The sequence below is a fragment of the Myotis nattereri genome, assembly GCF_964212035.1.
Source record: "Myotis nattereri genome assembly, chromosome: 18".
NCBI classification, from domain to species: domain Eukaryota; kingdom Metazoa; phylum Chordata; class Mammalia; order Chiroptera; family Vespertilionidae; genus Myotis; species Myotis nattereri.
Window position 1 is genome coordinate 35,277,292 of NC_138093.1, and position 17,222 is coordinate 35,294,513.

A 17,222-nucleotide genomic window follows, 5' to 3' on the forward strand; every position below is an offset into this window, starting at 1 on the left:
CAACTGCAGGGTCCAAGTCTGCCTGTGTGTGTGTGTGTGTGTGTGCACGCGCGCACGCCTACATGACGCATGCACACAGCTGGGGATCACCAGTGTTTCTTTCCACAAATGTGTCCTCATCATTTTTACTAGCTGTTCCCGTGGTCTCCCTGGGAGATGGTGAGGAGGTGGGGTAAGTGTGAGAGTGGGAGGGGCAGTCAGGCAGTTACCCTGGGCTCCAAAGAGAAACTCTCCCTTGAGGAGGTTGTAATTATTCTCTGAGTGTCCCATAACCCCTGTTTCTGAGTTAGGATGAGCGTGGGGAGAAGGAGGTAAAGAATTTTTCACGATCCCTAGCTGGCTTGGCTCAGTGGATAGAGCGTCGGCCTGCGGACTGAAGGGTCACGGGTTCAATTCCGGTCAAGGGCATATGCCTGGGTTGTGGGCTCGGTTCCCAGTTGGGAGGCGTTCAGGAGGCAGCCAATCAATGATTCTCGCTCATCATTGATGTTTCTCTCTCTCCTCCTTTCCTCTCTGAAATCAATAAAAATATATATTTTTTAAAAAAGAATTTTTCACGAGGATTCCCCCTTGTGTCTTTCAAGCAGAACGTTGCCCTACAAAGCCCATATTTTGGGATTTTTGGTCAGTGATTCCCAGTCTTTTGGGTTTTATGGACCAATAAAATGTGCCCAAAAATATTATTTTGAGGACCAACATAGAAATTGCCATCTTCTATTTTGCCAAGCAATGACTTTTTAAAAGTAATTGACCGTTATGATTCCCGCTATTTCCTAAAAGGGCATTTCACATTAAATACCTTGCAATATGTAGCCGAAACCGGTTTGGCTCAGTGGATAGAGCGTCAGCCTGCGGACTGAGGGGTCCCGGGTTCGATTCCGGTCAGGGGCATGTACCTTGCTTGCGGGCACATCCCCAGTAGGAGATGTGCAGGAGGCAGTTGATCGATGTTTCTCTCTCATCGATGTTTCTGACTCTCTATCTCTCTCCCTTCCTCTCTGTAAAAAATCAATAAAATATATTTAAAAATAAAAAAATAAATACATTGCAATATGTAAAGTAAGGAGAATGTTTACATTTCCTATCTGTCATTTTCGGAGAAGCTTTCTTCTCATTTCACCGCCGACAGGGTCACAGCTGTTAGAAAAGCAACGGGCATTTGGGGACTGTTTCCTGGGGTTTTCCATCGCAGCCAGCACAGCGGCAACCGTGGGGCCGGCGGAGGCCTCACCACCTCCCCTCTGACCCCTTCCTTTCAGAGAAGGTCATGGAGGCCCTGACCGCGGCCATCCTGGACCTGGTGGAGCTGTACTGCAACACGTTCAACGCAGACTTCCAGACGGCAGTGCACGGCAGCCACCGGCACGACCTGGTCCAGGAGGCCTGCCACTTCTCCGGGCCGCTGGCCTTCACGGTCTATGCCACCCACCGCATCCCCATCACCTGGGCCGCCAGGTGAGCCGGGCCGATGGCCTGGAGGGAGGAGCAGAGTGTGGCTTTCAGAGGGCTTCTCCCACTGCCCTATGTTTATAGTCTCTGGCAGCGGTTCTCAATCTTCCTGATGCCGCGGCCCTTTAATACAGTTCCTCATGTTGTGGTGACCCCCGATTTCATTGTTACAACTTGAACATAATGAAAGCATAGTGATTCATCACAAAAACAATATGGAATTATATGTGTGTTTTCCGATGGTCTTAGGCGACCCCTGTGAAAGGGTCGTTCGACTCCCAAAGGAGTCACGACCCCCGGGTTGAGAACCGCTGGACTATGGCATCATGGTGCGCGGTGGCTGAGAGGGAGCAGCAAGTGCCTGAGGGGACATGGGCTGGGACATCCTGGAGGAGAGAAAAGGTCTAGGAAATGTTGTGTTGGGCAGATCTGCCCTTGCCTCTCAGTGCTGGCTCGGGGCTGGCTGCATCGGCATCCCTGCCCCCTCCCATCCAAGGCCAGCTGATGGAGACTCGGTGACAGATGGCCGCTTCCCAGAGCCAGTGCATGCCCCTGGGCCAATGACTGCGCTCCCCTGCAGATGCACGGGGGAGGGACGGGGGCGGGCGATGACCCTTTGTCTGGCCTGCAGCGGTGGGTGTGGAGAGGCGCCTTCAGTTGGTAAATCCTCAGCTCAGGGTCCCCAGCATCCAAGGCCTGGGGGAATAGGCATTCGGCTCCTCCCCGCTGCCTGCCCCTCCCTCCCCTTCTCTCTTTGTTCCTCACTTAATGTATTCCTTTAGGCGACTGACAGAGAACAAAGGAGGCGGCCTGGGAAACCGGGGCCTTCTCTGACCTCCTCTGTCAGGCACCTGTCATGAGCCACAGGGACCCCCATGTGCTGGCATTCAAGTGGGCAGATGTCGTTTCCATCCCCCACCCTTCTCACCTGCGCATGTGCACACTCGCACCCGGACCCTGACCGGCAGGAGCGGCCTGGAAGGAGGGGCTGCATGGAAGAGCCATGGCCCAACATGGAGCCTGAAGCTGGGCAGAGGGGTCCAGATGGAGCTGTGTCTCCACGCGCACTTCCGCAAATCCGATTTGGCTGTCCCGTCCCCTGACCCCACCTCACAGTCCCCAGAGACCCCCCCCGAGGAGTTTTACGGAGGGAAATGGAGTTTGGCGTGGGTGGGGGACTGAGATGGAGTTTGGAGCTGAGTCCTGACCTGCTCCGTTCCCCTGTAGCTATGAAGACTTCTACCTCTCCTGCTCCCTCAGCCACGGCGGCAAGGAGCTGTGCAGCCCCCTGCAGACCCGGAAGGCTCACTTCTCCAAGTACCTCTTTCACCTCATCATCTGGGACCAGCGGTAAGCCCTCCCCAGGCTCTGCAATGCACTGGGCGTGTCACTCACTAACCAAACAGTCATTCGACCTCTTGAGTCTCCATTTCCCTAACTCTTAAGTGCGGTCACGCATAACTTCTACCCCTCAAGCTGTTAGGAGACTCCAAAGAGAAGTCCCCTTGCAGGCTCTTGGTGAACCATGAAGGGTCATATACAGCGTTAGTTAGTTGGTAGGTTCAATGGTAATTCATTGTTTTGGTCTTGTCTTTCTTAAAAGGTTTCACTGACTTTTCTTCCCCTAGTTTCCACCGAATAGAGGGGACTTATAGGTGAGAAAGGGGGGTTGTCTAGTGGAAAGAGCAATGGGCTTGAAGCCACAGACCTTTGTTTCGGCCTCTCTGTGCCTCAGTTTCTCAAAACGTAAAGCGGGGACATTTGTTGAACTCGTTGGCAGTTTTGGCGCTGACATGGGTAGGTAAGTTATAAATCTGAAACTGTAAGCCCAAAATAGCATTCATCAGCATTTATCCACAGTGATTTGCTGCCGGGAAGGTAGGCGTCAGCCAGGCAAAGCAGGAAGGAAATGGAGGCGAGGACGCCTCGAGTGGTGGCAGGTGCTTGCCTGCCTGGTCTCTCCGGGCTGCCCTCTGCCCTCGCAGATGGGCAGACACCCTTGTTTGCTGCCAGGTTCACTTCCCCAAACTGCCTGCAGCTGAGTGTTTGTTTATTTGCAGAGCAGAACTGCTGCTTCAGAATTTGCAGTGCACGGTAGAGAGACTGAGAAAGGTTCTTGGGAAGGTCTTACTCGCTGATGAGAAATAAGGCCAAGGGAGCCGGAGTCGGCAGATAGCCTGTGGACGTGCTGGGAGGCGGGGTCACGTTATAGATGGACAGCTGGGGAGGCAGGCCCTTCCTCCTGTGGTCGCACTGTAATTCTTAGAGCAATGAAGGTGTGAACAAGATGGCGCGTTAGTGGCTTGTGACTTTCAGCATCCCCTTGGCATTCATTCTCTGGCCTAGTTACTTCCGCTGTCAAGGGACGGGGTGGGGGGGGGCGGGGGGGCCGGGGGGGTTATACAGTACTCCAGGCCAGGCAGACCCTACAGCATTGTCCTTAGACCAGCGGTTCTCAACCTGTGGGTCGCGACCCCTTCGGCGGTCGCACGACCCTTTCACGGGGGTCGCCTAAGACCATCCTGCATATCAGATATTTACATGATGATTCATAACAGCAGCAACATTACAGTGATGAAGTAGCAACGAAAATAATTTTATGGTTGGGTCACAACATGAGGAACTGTATTTAAAAGGCCAGAAGGTTGAGAAGCACTGACATAGACCCTGTCCCCAGAGTATCAGAGGCCCAGAGGTAGCAGGCCGGCCCTCCCTCTGCCCGTCCTGCCTTCGCCTGCCTACTCCCTGGGTCTCATTTTGCTCCCTGTCTGAGATTCCTGCCTGGAATCCCAAAGGGCTGGTGCCCGCCTGGCGCCTCGTGGAGGGTGTCCTCTCAGCACTGCCCATGCAGATGCCCCAGAGACCTGTTGGCACCTTCCTGGTGAAGGCCGAGGCATTGGGAGAAGACGCTGCGGTGAAAGGTCAGGCTTTGAGTTTCGTCGTCCTCCCATCCTTACTGTAGGTGCAGCCGTGGGCAGGTCATTCACCCTAAATGGACATGGTAATAAGACCCACCTAGAGGATTATGGGACATGGCCAATAAAGTCTTTGGCGCCATGCCTAGCGCTTCTTCTCCATCTTCTTAGCTCGGCGAGCCCTCTCAGGTCCCGTTCCAAGTGACTGACACGGTGATTGTGACACACGGGGACACGTGTGCACGGGAATACCTGTAGAGCCCGCTTCTCGGAGCCGTAGCCACAGTGTCGCAGCGCAGAAAGCACACAGACCATGCACAGGTCACACGGGTGAAGCCGTGTGCTCCTTTTCACTGATGAGAAAAGGAGGTGCAGAGGTCTGAGTCGTTGCCCTAGGCTGTGAGTGGCTGGACCAGAGCTGGAACCGCACATCCCAGGAGGCCTTCCTGGAGGAGGAGGCCCTTTTATACGGGTGTGATGTTGAGGAATGGGTTCCAGGGAGGAGGGTCAGAGCTGCAGATTCAGAACTCCGTGGCTTGAACTCCTACTGATGATCCTGACCGACGCCTGGTGGAATGCCAGATGCACTCAAGGACTGAGCAGCGGGGCCCTGGCTGGTTCGAGGGGTTATGGTTTCAGTTAGAAAGTTTCCTCGCTCCCTTTTCCCTCTGACAGGAGGCTGGATGCCTCTTCTTGGGTGAAAAGAGAGGGACCAGGCCCAGCTCCCTCTGCTCTCTGCTGGGGGGTCAGCTGCTCCTCTCTCCCACTGCACTAGTGCGGGGATCAGCTAATTCTCAAAATAGGTCGGCAGCCGTGCTCTGCCACCCCAGCCAAGCCCCAGCCTGGCACGGCCCGTGGCTGCTGGAGGGGCCCTAATTATAGCTGTGTCCACACCCCCCACCACCACCACCACCAGGCAGCTGGGACAGTCTCTGGTGGGAGGGAGGGAGCGCCTCACTTGGGTGGCGAGGAGAGTCCCCTGCGGGACTGAGGGGCGGTGTGGAGGGAGGCCGCTTCATCCGGAAACTGCTGACCGTGGGGTGGCCGCTCTGCTTCTGCTTCTGTGCCCTCTGGCATAGAGGCCGATGGGCCCTGGGCCAGCCAGAAGGGCGTGACAGTGTGGGCTTTGGCCCAGGGACAGCTTTCCAGAAAGGTAATGTAAATGCCCTCCCTCTCTTTCCACAGCTCTCCCTCACCCCACCCTGCTCCTTATGCTGGACACCCAGGGAGTGGCCGGTGATTCAGGCCCAGGGGCCTGGGAGAGAACATCTGGGCCTGGGCGGTGGTGGTGCGGGCTTGCCTGTCTCAGCTCTTTTGCCCCCCTGGGCCACCCCCCCCCGCCACCCCACTCTGAGAAGCCCCTTCTCTTTATCCCTTTGGCTTTGAAAATGCTTGGGGAGAACAAACCATCTGTGTTCCCAGGGTCAGGAGAAGGGGACGGGGCGAGGAGAAGGGGACAGGGTGAGAGAAGGGACGGGGCGAGGAGAAGGGGACGGGGCGAGGAGAAGGGGACAGGGCAAGGAGAAGGGCACAGGAGAAGACGACAGGTGACAGGTGGAGGACTGTGGGGGAGGGTGGACCGCAGGCGGGTTGCTCTCCCAGCGACGCGGGGAGGGTGGGCTTGTTAAACGGACAAGGACGTCCCGGGAGCAGCTTCCTGGCGGCCCTCTGCGGAAATCCTCACACAGGAAGGCGCGTGGCTTACAGTGCGGGGCACGTAGTCACCTGGACTCAGAGGGCTCTGGCCAAGTGCGTTTTGTCTGGTCACCATGGGTGGCCCCCAAATTAGGGGGCGCTTGCCTCACCTTTCTGAGAGGCTGCAGAGACACCCACCGTATGTACTCCTGGGAGCACCCAGTGCAGGGTTAGCCTCCAGTCGGAGGCTCCCACCCTCCCCCACAGTCCTCCGCCTGTCACCTGTTGCCTTCTCCCCATTCCCTCCTCCTAACCCCGGGGACACAAGGCCTCCCCATGCCCATGTCCTGAGAGGGAGGCCCAGTCCTCAGCTGCACGGCACTTCCTGGGCTGCCTGTTCCTAGAAACCCCCCCCCCCCCCAGCACCTCCTCATGTGGCTTCCTGTTCTCCTAGGATCTGCTTCCCAGTGCAGGTGAACCGGCTGCCCCGGGAGACGCTGCTGTGCGCCACTCTCTATGCTCTGCCCACCCCCCCACCAGGGAGCTCCTCCGAGGCCGGGAAGCAGCGGCGGGTGCCTGAGGCCCTGGGCTGGGTCACTACCCCTCTCTTCAACTTCAGGCAGTAAGTGAGCCCCAGGGCGTGGCTTCTTGGCCTTGGAAGGAAAGGAGGGGCGTAAACAGGGGCCCCGCTGTCGCACTGGCCATTGCCTGTCCAGGGTGTTAGCCATGAGGGGCTCATGGGTAGAGTCCAGAGGGTCCCAGTCCTGGGGGGAAGGACCGAGGCACCGGACAGTGACCAGCTACTGGGCGGGACTGGTGGCACAGGACTGGTGGGGAGGGGCATGGAAATGCAATGCTTGGCTCACTTGCCTTGTCCTTGAAGGACCTTAAAGGTCATCTTAGTTCAAAGCTCTCCCTCAGGAAGGCACCCCTGCCCCCAGGTCACCCATACCAGGGTGTGGAGAGCTCAGAAAGGCCTCCTGGGAGGGGGCACTGTCCCGGGACTTGGAAGAAGAAAAAGGCTGAGGTGTAGGGGGAGAATGAGAGAGGATTTGGGTAGTGGCTTCAAGTCGAAAAGGCTGATCTTTGGACGGGAGAGCAGGAGGAAAACCATGTCCTTAGCCACTGGGTTTGTTGGCTCATCCCCGCTTCCATCCTCCTCAGTGTCCTGACCTGTGGCCGGAAGCTCCTGGGCTTATGGCCAGCAACGCAGGAAAACTCCAGTGCCCGTTGGAGCACTCCGAACTTCCACCAGCCCGACAGCGTCATCCTGCAGGTGAGAGCCGGCCCCACCCACAGCACCGCACCAGAGCCAGCTCCAAGTTCTCCCTTGCGTTTGGGCGGGATGGAGGAGAAAGTGCTGGGACTTTGGGCACGGGATGGTGATGTGGCTGAGCAGCTGGATGAATGTGGTTAGGCACGGGGTGGGAGGGTGAGTTCTATGGAATCTGTGTCCCATCTCCTGGAGGTTAACGTTGATTTGAAGGAGCCTGAAGGCAGGGTCTGAGACCCTCCCACCCACGCTCACTTCTTGGAGTCTCTTGTATTGAACCCTAAGTGTGGTGAGACCTTAGCTGTCCCCTCTTGGGGCTGAGGGAAGCCCTCCCGGCAGCAGTCACTCGGGGCTCTAGCGGCCCACAGACTCATGGGGACAGGAGGAGCTGGTCAGGACCCAGGTCTGGTTACTAGTTCCCGGCTCCCCCTCTGTGGTCATGAGATACCAAAGTGGGCGTGAACGAGATAGAATGGTAAGGAATGGAAGCTTCCAGAGGCGGGCGTTTTGTCTGTCTTATTTACTCCTCCATGCCCAGGGCATAGGACAACGCCTGGCACATAGCAGGGTTCAGTAAACATTTGCTGAATGAGGGGACATAGAGCTCTATTGAGAACTGACTCACTCAACTCCAGCATCCATTTAGGAGGACAATCATCTGGCCGCATAGAGCAAGGACCCAGGATCCCAGGACCCCAGACTGGAGCGTGGGTCAGGCCCTCCCCTCCTATGTGTCTGACTCTTGTCAGGCATCAGTGCCCTCCAGGGCCTCACGGAGGCTCCAACCTCAGCTTCGAGGCTCCTAGTGGCTCATCCTGGGGACACTTCTGAGTTCTGGCCTGAGGCTGGCCCCTCACCTAGATGCAGCCCAGCCTTCCCTCCCCTGCCCGTTTTTATTTCTCTCTTCATTTCCTTCTTTTATTTTGCTGGAAGTCACAGCTGAAAGGGACTTGAGAGAGCACCACCTTGAACGGGGTTATTTTATAGACAATGACCCTGAGGGTAAGCGAGCGAGGGAGGGAGGCAGGACACCTGCGTGTGAGAGAGGAGCTGGAGACCCGAGGAGGCACCCGCTCTCACCTGCCTCTTCTCTCTCCTTACTTCTCTGCTGCCACCCCCCAGATCGACTTCCCCACCTCGGCCTTCGACATCAAGTTCACCAGCCCCTCTGGAGACAAGTTCAGCCCCTGCTATGAGTTTGGCAGCCTCCGGGAGGAAGACCAACGCGCGCTTAAAAACATCATGCAGAAGGAGTGCCTGTACTGGTGAGGCCCAGGGCACCCCCATGTGTGGCACAGGCCCCCCCAAGTCTGCCACGTCCTGTCTGACCTCTCGCCTCCCAACTCCATGTCCTTGTCCTGCTTTGGGAGTAGAGGTGGGATAGGGTGGGCATTACCATCTGGGCAGGAAGTGGTGGGGAGAGGGTTCTGCTGAGGGCAGCCCCCAGGCCTTTTTGACTCTAGGCAAAGTAGAGCAGTCAGGGTCAGGGTCAGGAAGGTAGAAACGCCCATCCCCGCGCTGGGAAGTTGGCCCGGACTCAGCTTGCCGTGAGGACCGGAGCTCTGCCCCACACTGCAGAGAAGCTGTCTACTGCGTACTGTGACTGCCCCCCGGCCCCCACCTCCTGTCCCTGTGATACCCACAGTTGGGCCCTGTCGCTTTCCAAAAAGGATCAGGTGTCACGGCAAACTGGCAGCTCTCAGGGGGGAGCGGGTCCAAGCTGATCTCATCCTTGGGCCACTTCTCTCACCAGGATCAGAGAAGGGGGTGGAGGAATCAGGACCGGGAGGAGCTGGTGGGATGCCTGCCCTCTCTGTACCTCTCCGGCTCCTGCACTGCCCTGTGCATGTTGTGGGAGGGGAAACAGACAGAGACCGGATCATCTCTCTCCTTCCTGTCCACCCCCCACCCACCCTGCTCCCCGCCCCCCAGTGCAGCCAGACTAGCTGAGTGGCTGCAGCCCTCCCCTCCCCCACTCCTCTGCTGGACCCCTGGCTTCATTAGTCCCTCAGCTCCCTTCTCCCATTAGACACCTGATCTCAGGCAAGATCTAATTAGCTGCAGGTCCCATAAAACCTCCAGCTGGCCCCAGAAAGCCCCAGGATGCCTCTGAGCTGCCCAAACCCTGCCATGTGGGGACCACCGCCCTCTGGCGGCTCTGCTTGAGAGTGGCACCCTACAGGGCATCCTTAGGAGGAGGAGGCCCTGCATTCAGCCTCCGGTCTGAGAAGTCCAGAGTCAGCAGCCAAGAGGAGGTTTGGGCCCCGGTTCCCTTACACATTGCAGTCACCTAGGCATCTTTTAAAAATGCCAACGTCACTTCCCCAGGCATTCCGAGCGCATTGGTAAGGGCCCTGGCCCGGGCATGCGGCTTTCACAAAGCTCCTCGGTGACTGTCATGGGCCGCAGAGTCGGGGAAGCACAGCGTTGGAGAGCGTGTAGCATTCCGTTGACGAGCAAGGGCCCTACCCTCGGCTGACTGTTCTCTCTCACCTCCCCCTGCTCCCCGCACCCCCAGGCTCGCGGATGCTGACAAGAAGCGCCTGTGGGAGAAGCGATATTATTGCCACTCGGAGGTGAGCTCACTTCCCCTGGTGCTGGCCAGCGCCCCCAGCTGGGAGTGGGCTTGCCTGCCCGACATCTATGCCCTCCTGAAGCAGTGGACCCACATGAACCACCAGGATGCCCTGGGGCTCCTCCATGCCACGTGAGTTGTAAACCCGCGCCCTGGGAAAGCCAGGGCATGGCACTGCCCCCGCTGCCCTGAGCCAGCCCTGGAGAAAGTGGCAAAGTGGGGCTGAAATTCGGCGCTTCCCCATTCTCCTTTTCCGCTTTGTCTTGGCCTCATTTCCCCCTAGTGTTATGGTAAGAACATTTCTCAAACACATAACAAAAATGAACACGTTACAGTGAACATCCATCTACCCACCACCTGGACTCTAACCACTCACCTTTATTCTGTCTGCTATATTGTATGTATAGCCATCCATCCATCAGTCCATCTTAATCTTTACATTTTGATATAAATTGCAGGCATCATAACACCCTCCTCAGTCCTTTAGCATGAATATCACTGACCAGCTCAATGTTTGTTTCTTTCTTTTGAGGGAGAATTTACACGTAAGGGACTGCCCCGGCCTCACGTGCACAGTTGCTGAGTTTGGTCAAGTGCACACACCCATGCGGCCCAGACCTTCGCATTTCGTTCCACTTTAACAGTCCCCTCTTCCCTCTCCCCTCTGAAGGGCTCTCGGGAGCCACAAGGTTCCCAGTCTCAGACCGCTGGACGGCCTCTCTCAGAGGGTGCCCAGTATTCTTGGCTTCTTTCTCACCTTTTTGGAAATCACTCCCTCCTGTCTTGCCTTCGGGACTTTTTGAGGCAATGGCTTTGCTCTGCTAAATTAATTCTGCCAAGGGGTACCGGCTCGTATGAAATTCCATGACTGTCTGTCATTCACCTGGAAGATCCGCAGTAACGGGTGGTACCAGGACACAGTAGTGCCCAGCTGGTGTGGCTCAGTGGTTGAGCATTGGCCTGTGAACCAGGAGGCCACAGTTCGATTCCCGGTCAGGGCACATGCCGGGGTTGCAGGCTTGATTCCCAGTGTGGGGGCACGAGGCAGCCGATCAACGATTCTCTCTCATCATGGATGTTTCTACCTCTCTCTCCCTCTCCCTTCCTCTCTGAAACCAATGAAAATATATATATTTTTTAAAAAGACACAGTAATGCTTTAATCCTCACGAGGGCTCTTTGATGACGGGGATTTCTGGCACAGTGGAGTCGGGAAAAGGTCCCTGGGAGCGGGACTGAGGACCGTGTCCTGTTTTCTTTAAGTCATACCAGGAAGGAGCACGACATCCCTCCTGTTCACCCAGGGCCTGAGTCCGCCTCTGACCGGGGGCAGGGCCATTCTTGAGGTTTCTATCCAGAGAAGGCGCTAAGGATGCTTTTAAGGGCTTTGGCGGAGTCGGGGGGACATTGCCTTGTCTCGGCCCGCGCCCCTGAAGCTCAGGTGTGAGGGTGCTGGCCCGCTGCGGTGCCTCGGAGCCTGCGCCTTGGCGGTCAGGCGCTGGGCTCTGCTTCACAGCTTCCCGGACCAGGAGGTGCGGCGCATGGCGGTGCAGTGGATTGGCTCGCTGTCGGATGCCGAGCTGCTCGACTACCTGCCCCAGCTTGTGCAGGTGGGTGGACTGCCTGCCCTCCGGTTCCGGGGCCCCACCCCCGAGCCCCCATGTGGTCCGCATGCTGCCCCTCGGGACCAGGTGGAGGTGGTGGTCGGTGTCGGTGACAGGCAGTCCCTGTAGCCTCATCCTCCCTCCTGAACAGGCCCTGAAGTACGAGTGCTACCTGGACAGCCCCTTGGTGCGCTTTCTCCTGAAACGGGCCGTCTCTGACCTGAGGGTGACTCACTACTTCTTCTGGTAAAACCGCCTGCAAAAGGGGCAGAGATGTGGGTCCTTCCGCGGGATGTTCCGCTCCCAGGCGCAGGGTGGCAGCCGAGCCTGCTGGGTTCTGCATGTTGCTTTGGGCCCCTTATGCTCAGGGGGTCTCGGTCCACTGCCGTGTAGCACAGTGAGGACCTTCCCTGGCCCTCCTTCCACCCACACACGGCAAAAAGAAAGCAGAAGCAGCCTGGCCGGTGTGGCTCAGTGGTTGATTGTTGACCCATGAACCAGCAGGTCATGGTTTGATTCCTGATCAGGGCACATGCCCGGGTTGCAGGCTCAATCCCCAGTGTAGGGTGTACAGGAGACAACCAATCGATGATTCTCTCTCCCTTCCTCTCTGAAATCAATAAAATATTTTTTAAAAATAGAAAGGAGAAACAGATGCTGAGGGACCATGAGCTCTACTTAGAGGTCGAGTGGGCCCAGGCTGGGCTACGGTGATGCCTTTGTGTATACAGAGCTGTTTTCCCTCCCAAGCTTGGGGTGGGTTTTCCAGAACTGGAGTGGGTTCTGACTGCCCCCCTTTGCCTGTGATCCCCTGAGTGGCCTGACCCCCACACCTTTGCCTGCAGGTTGCTGAAGGACGGCCTCAAGGACTCCCAGTTCAGCATCCGTTACCAGTACCTGCTGGCGGCCTTGTTGTGCTGCTGCGGCAAGGGGCTGAGGGAGGAGTTTAACCGCCAGTGCTGGCTCGTCAACACCCTGGCCAAGCTGGCCCAGCAGGTCCGGGAGGCCACGCCATCTGCACGGCAGGTGAGTGGGGTGAGGCTGCTCCCACCATTTCCGGTCCCGGGCTTCTGCAGCCAGTCGTGAACTTCTCGGGCATCCTAACCAGCAGGATGGCACCTGATCCCTGATTTAGGGGATGAAGGACGTGACTCTCAGGTACAGGCCACACAGTTTATCCACGAGCTGGATAAAGCCCGTACATATGTTTTGTTTGGCCTGCGGAGTGTCACAATGTTTATCGAATGTTTTGCCTTAAAGGCCACGCACCGATGTATAAGCTGTTCGCTGCACAAGAGCACCCAGGCAGCAGGGGCAGGTGAGGGCTGGATCCAGTCAGATTTTGTTCGCTGGGCTGCGAGCCATGGCTCAAGGCTGCTGCCACTCAGAGAGGGCACCTTTATCTGTGTGCACACATGGGCTGTATTAGGCCAGCAGCGTGCCTGCTGCTAACATTACAAAACGGAGAGATTATAAAGTCCAAATTGTTAGCTTTTCTTTATATATATACATATATATATGTGTGTGTGTATATATATATATATATATATATATATATATGTATATATATATATGTGTGTGTGTATGTGTGTGTGTTTAATTGATTTCAGAGAAGAAGGGAGAGGGAGATAGAGATAGATAGATAGATAGATAGATAGATATCAATGCTGAGAGAGAATTATCTATCAGCTGCCTCCTGCATGCAACCTGGGCACCCCGGCCGGGAATTGAACCATGACCTCCTGATTCATAGGTCAACGCTCAACCCCTGAGATAACACTGGCCGGGCCAAATTGTTAGCTTTCCTTGGCAACAGTCTGAGCAGCCTCTCCCCCGTGACCCGCAGCCTGGCCTCTCAGTGCCCTGGGGCCTGCTGTGAGCTGCTCTGTCATGCAGCCGCTTCCCAGGCTGGGTATGGGAGGGTGGTCTTCCTTCTCCATGGTCTCCTGGAGGTTGTCCATGCTCCTCGGGGGGCTGTTTCATACCAGTTCCTGCTGGGTGCCTGCCCTGGGGAGAGGCTTGGTTCTGAGTGGAGCTTAGGGGCCCTCCCCTCACCCCTCCTTCCTTTGCCTCCTCCTGTCCCTCTCAGGGGATCCTCCGCACGGGTCTGGAAGAGGTAAAACAGTTCTTTGCCCTCAATGGCTCCTGCCGCCTGCCCCTCAGCCCCAGTCTGCTGGTTAAGGGCATCGTGCCCAGGGTGAGTGCCCAGTGGGTTTGAGGCTCTCGGAGTGGGGAGGGCTCAGTGGAGGTGAGGTCCTTGCAGACCTGGTCATTGAGAAAAGTGAGGAAGAAAGGCATATTGGGGTCTCTCTCCCCAACCCTAATGCCTAGGGACTTTTGCCTGACAGCTGTGCCGGGTGGAGGATGGGGTGGGGGCTGGATAAGTGTCCCGTGATGTTGGGTTGAGGCCGGCTGGGGAAGCTGTCGTCTGTTATGGATGAATGTTCTCTGCTCCTGGCACTGCTTTAAGTGCTTCAGGCTGGTCATCGCATTTCATCCTCACGACTCTTATGAAGTCGCTCCTGTTGGGAGCCCCATTTCACAGAGGAGTAAACTGAGGTACAGAGGGAACACATGACTTTCCAGAAGTCACACAGCTCGGAAGTTGTGTGCAGAATGAACCAAAGGGATGAGAGATCAGGGGCTCGAGCTGAGCTCGGAACAGGCTGAATAGGCTTGGGCAGTCAGGAAGGAGGGGATGGGGATACCGAGGAAATCTGGAAGAAACCATGAGCAGGTGGACCGGCAGCAGCTGGACCCAAGTAGACCGGCCATTTTCCCTCCTGGGTGTGGACCACCCTGACCTCGCTCCCTCCCCTCTTTACCGTGGCAGGACTGTTCCTACTTCAACTCCAATGCAGTCCCCCTCAAGCTCTCCTTCCAGAATGTGGATCCGCTGGGGGAGAACATCAGAGTCATCTTCAAGGTGAGGACTTTCCCTCCGGCCTGGTGGGATGGAGGTGGGAGAGGGGAGCGAGGGAGGGAGCCCACAGGTGGCAGAAGCAGCCCCAGGCCAGTTTTCTTTCTGCTACTCTGTGCTATAATTTTATTTTACTTATTTAGTTATTTTTAAAATTGATCTTATTTATTTATTTTTTTAAACCTATAGTTGAAAGTATTACATAGGTCCTCCTTCCCCCCCATTAACCTCTTCCAGCCTGCTCCTGCCCCCACCCCCCATGCTGTAATCTATACTAATAAAAGGATAATATGCTAATTAGACTGGATAGACCTGATAGACCAGACGTCTGCCCGACGTCCTCCTGGACAAAGCCACAGTGGCTGCGAGGGCCGAGGAGGAGGGCAGGCAGCTGCAGTGGCTACGAGGGCCAAGGAGGGCCGGCAGCCAGCAGTGGCAGCAGTAGCTGGTGATGGGGATGGTGCCTTCCCCTGATTGGTCTGGTCGCCTCCCGCAGAGGGAGGCCAGACTGCAGCTTAGGCCGTCAATAGGACATCCCCTGAGGACTCCCAGACTGTGAGGGGGGCAGGCTGGGCTGAGGGACCTCCCTCCAGTGCACCAGGCCTCTAGTATACATACATACATACATACACACACACACACACACACACATATATGTATATGTATATATATATATATATATATACACACATATATATCCCATCTAATAATAGACAAACATGGTAATTGTACCTTCGCTATGCCTCCCATTGGCTAATCAGTGTGATATGCAAATTAACCACCAACAAAGATGGTGGTTAATTTGCATACTGCAGGCAGATCCCACTGTGCCACCCTGCCTGGGGCGGGCGACAGCAAGATCCCCAGCCACTGCCCAACCCAGCCCGGGATCCGGGCCTGCCTTGTGCGGGCCCAGGTGGGCGGCAGCGCGATCCCGGGCCTGCCGTGTGTGGGGCGGGGTGGGTGGGGTGGGTGGCAGCACGATCTGACTGGCCGCTCGACCCAGCGCGGGATTGGGGCCTGCCATCTGCGACCAGGGGAGCGGGCCTAAGCCAACAGGTGGTTATCTCCCGAGGGGTCCCAGACTGTGAGAGGGCACAGGTTGGGCTGAGGGACCCCCCACCCCACCACCAGTGCACAAATTATTGTGCACCGGGCTTCTAGTATGTATGTATATATATATATATATATATATATATATATATATATATATATATATAGGTATAGGTATAGGTATAGGTATAGGTATAGGTATAGGTATAGGTATAGGTATAGGTATAGGTAGGGATGGACAAAAGTAGGCTTACAGTTGTGAGTACACGAAACAGTTTATTCTTGTATTATTATTATTATTATTTAATTATTCTATCATTTTTCCATACAACTATAAACCTACTTTTGCCCATATATATATAGATAGATAGGTAGGTAGGTAGGTAGATAGATAGATAGATATATAGAATGTGTGTAAGTTCTGAATCCAAGGTATAAACATTCAAGTTTTACGAAGGCTTGATGGTCAGGAGGGCTGCATGAAGGAGAGGACCTGACTTCAGTTCGATGGGAACGTGGGGTTGGGGAAGAGCCGGCACACCACATGCCCATCTCTGGTGGTTTGACGTGGTATGAGCTGAGTGGGCAGGTCAGAGGTGGAGAACGGGACAGGCCCTCCCTGTCACAGGAGCTGGCTCCTCCCGGGAGACCTGGGAACCACGGGGGGCGGTGGAGGTGGTTCTGGTCATGGCTCTCTCCCTCCCTCCAGTGTGGGGACGACCTGCGTCAGGACATGCTCACCCTGCAGATGATCCGCATCATGAACAAGATCTGGGTCCAGGAGGGGCTGGACATGCGCATGGTGATTTTCCGCTGCTTCTCCACCGGAAGGGGCAAAGGTCAGTTGGAAGTGGGCGGAGCTGTGAACAGGTGGAGGGTAGGGTGGGGGTGCCCTTTGCTTACTGTCCTTTTTTCCTTTTCCCGACACCAACTGTGCGCTTCTCAGGAAACATGGAGAGGGCAAGATGATTTCCTCAGAAGCTGTGGGGTGGCATAGCAAGAAGGCGGGGGATAGAGACTTACAAAACAAACAGAGCAACCAAATGTACTCTATAGACTTCGGACCCTGACTCAACCAAACCAACTGTAAAAAGATATTTTTGAGACAACAAGTGGGAAAAATATGAACATGGATTGGGTTAGGTGAGATTAGATGAAATGAGATTAAAGAATGATTGCTGATTTTTGGATGAGATAATGGCATGGTGGTTTTATCTTTGTTAGTCTTACTTTAAACATTTAAGAGTGGCCCTAGCTGGTTTGGCTCAGTGGATAGAGCGTTGTCCTGTAGACTGAAGGGTCCCAGGTTTGATTCTGGTCAAGGGCACATGCCTGAGTTGTGGGCTCGATCCCCAATAGGGGGCGTGCAGGAGGCAGCTGATCAATGATTCTCTCTCATCATTGATGTTTCTCTCTCTCTCTCTCTCTCTCTCTCTCTCACTCTCTCTCTCTCCTTCCCTCCCTCTCTCTCTCTCCCTCTCCCTCTCCCTCTCCCTCCCTCCCTCTCTCTTCCTCTCTGAAATCAATAAAATAAAAATTTAAGAGTGAAATGACATGTCTGGGATTTGCTTTAAAATACTCTAGCCATGCCCTGACCAGTGTAGCTCAGTTGGTTGGGCATCATCCCATTCACCCAAAGGTTACTGGTTTGATTCCAGGTTAGGGGTCAAGGCACATGCCTGGGTTGTGGGCTGGATCCCCAGTTATGGAGCGTGCAGGAGGCAGCTGATCAATGGTTCATTCTCACATAGATGTTTCTCTTTCTCTCACCCTCTTCCTTCCTTTCTCTAAAAATCAAT

At 55.5% G+C, this 17,222-nt stretch overlaps 1 protein-coding gene across 1 annotated transcript in view; it reads left to right on the forward strand.

Annotated features, from left to right (window-relative positions):
• The window catches only part of PIK3C2B (phosphatidylinositol-4-phosphate 3-kinase catalytic subunit type 2 beta), a gene marked incomplete at its 5' end in the record, with an annotated part of 48,015 nt that overhangs the window by 12,979 nt on the left and 17,814 nt on the right, over positions 1–17,222 (forward strand). Inside the window, 12 exons of the mRNA XM_081112412.1 lie at positions 1,260–1,455; positions 2,677–2,799; positions 6,454–6,621; positions 7,164–7,275; positions 8,395–8,537; positions 9,791–9,979; positions 11,363–11,456; positions 11,602–11,696; positions 12,296–12,476; positions 13,540–13,647; positions 14,284–14,376; positions 16,133–16,262. Of these exons, the coding sequence (XP_080968538.1) occupies positions 1,260–1,455; positions 2,677–2,799; positions 6,454–6,621; positions 7,164–7,275; positions 8,395–8,537; positions 9,791–9,979; positions 11,363–11,456; positions 11,602–11,696; positions 12,296–12,476; positions 13,540–13,647; positions 14,284–14,376; positions 16,133–16,262 (1,632 nt within the window). The remainder of the gene's footprint in view (positions 1–1,259; positions 1,456–2,676; positions 2,800–6,453; positions 6,622–7,163; positions 7,276–8,394; positions 8,538–9,790; positions 9,980–11,362; positions 11,457–11,601; positions 11,697–12,295; positions 12,477–13,539; positions 13,648–14,283; positions 14,377–16,132; positions 16,263–17,222) is intronic.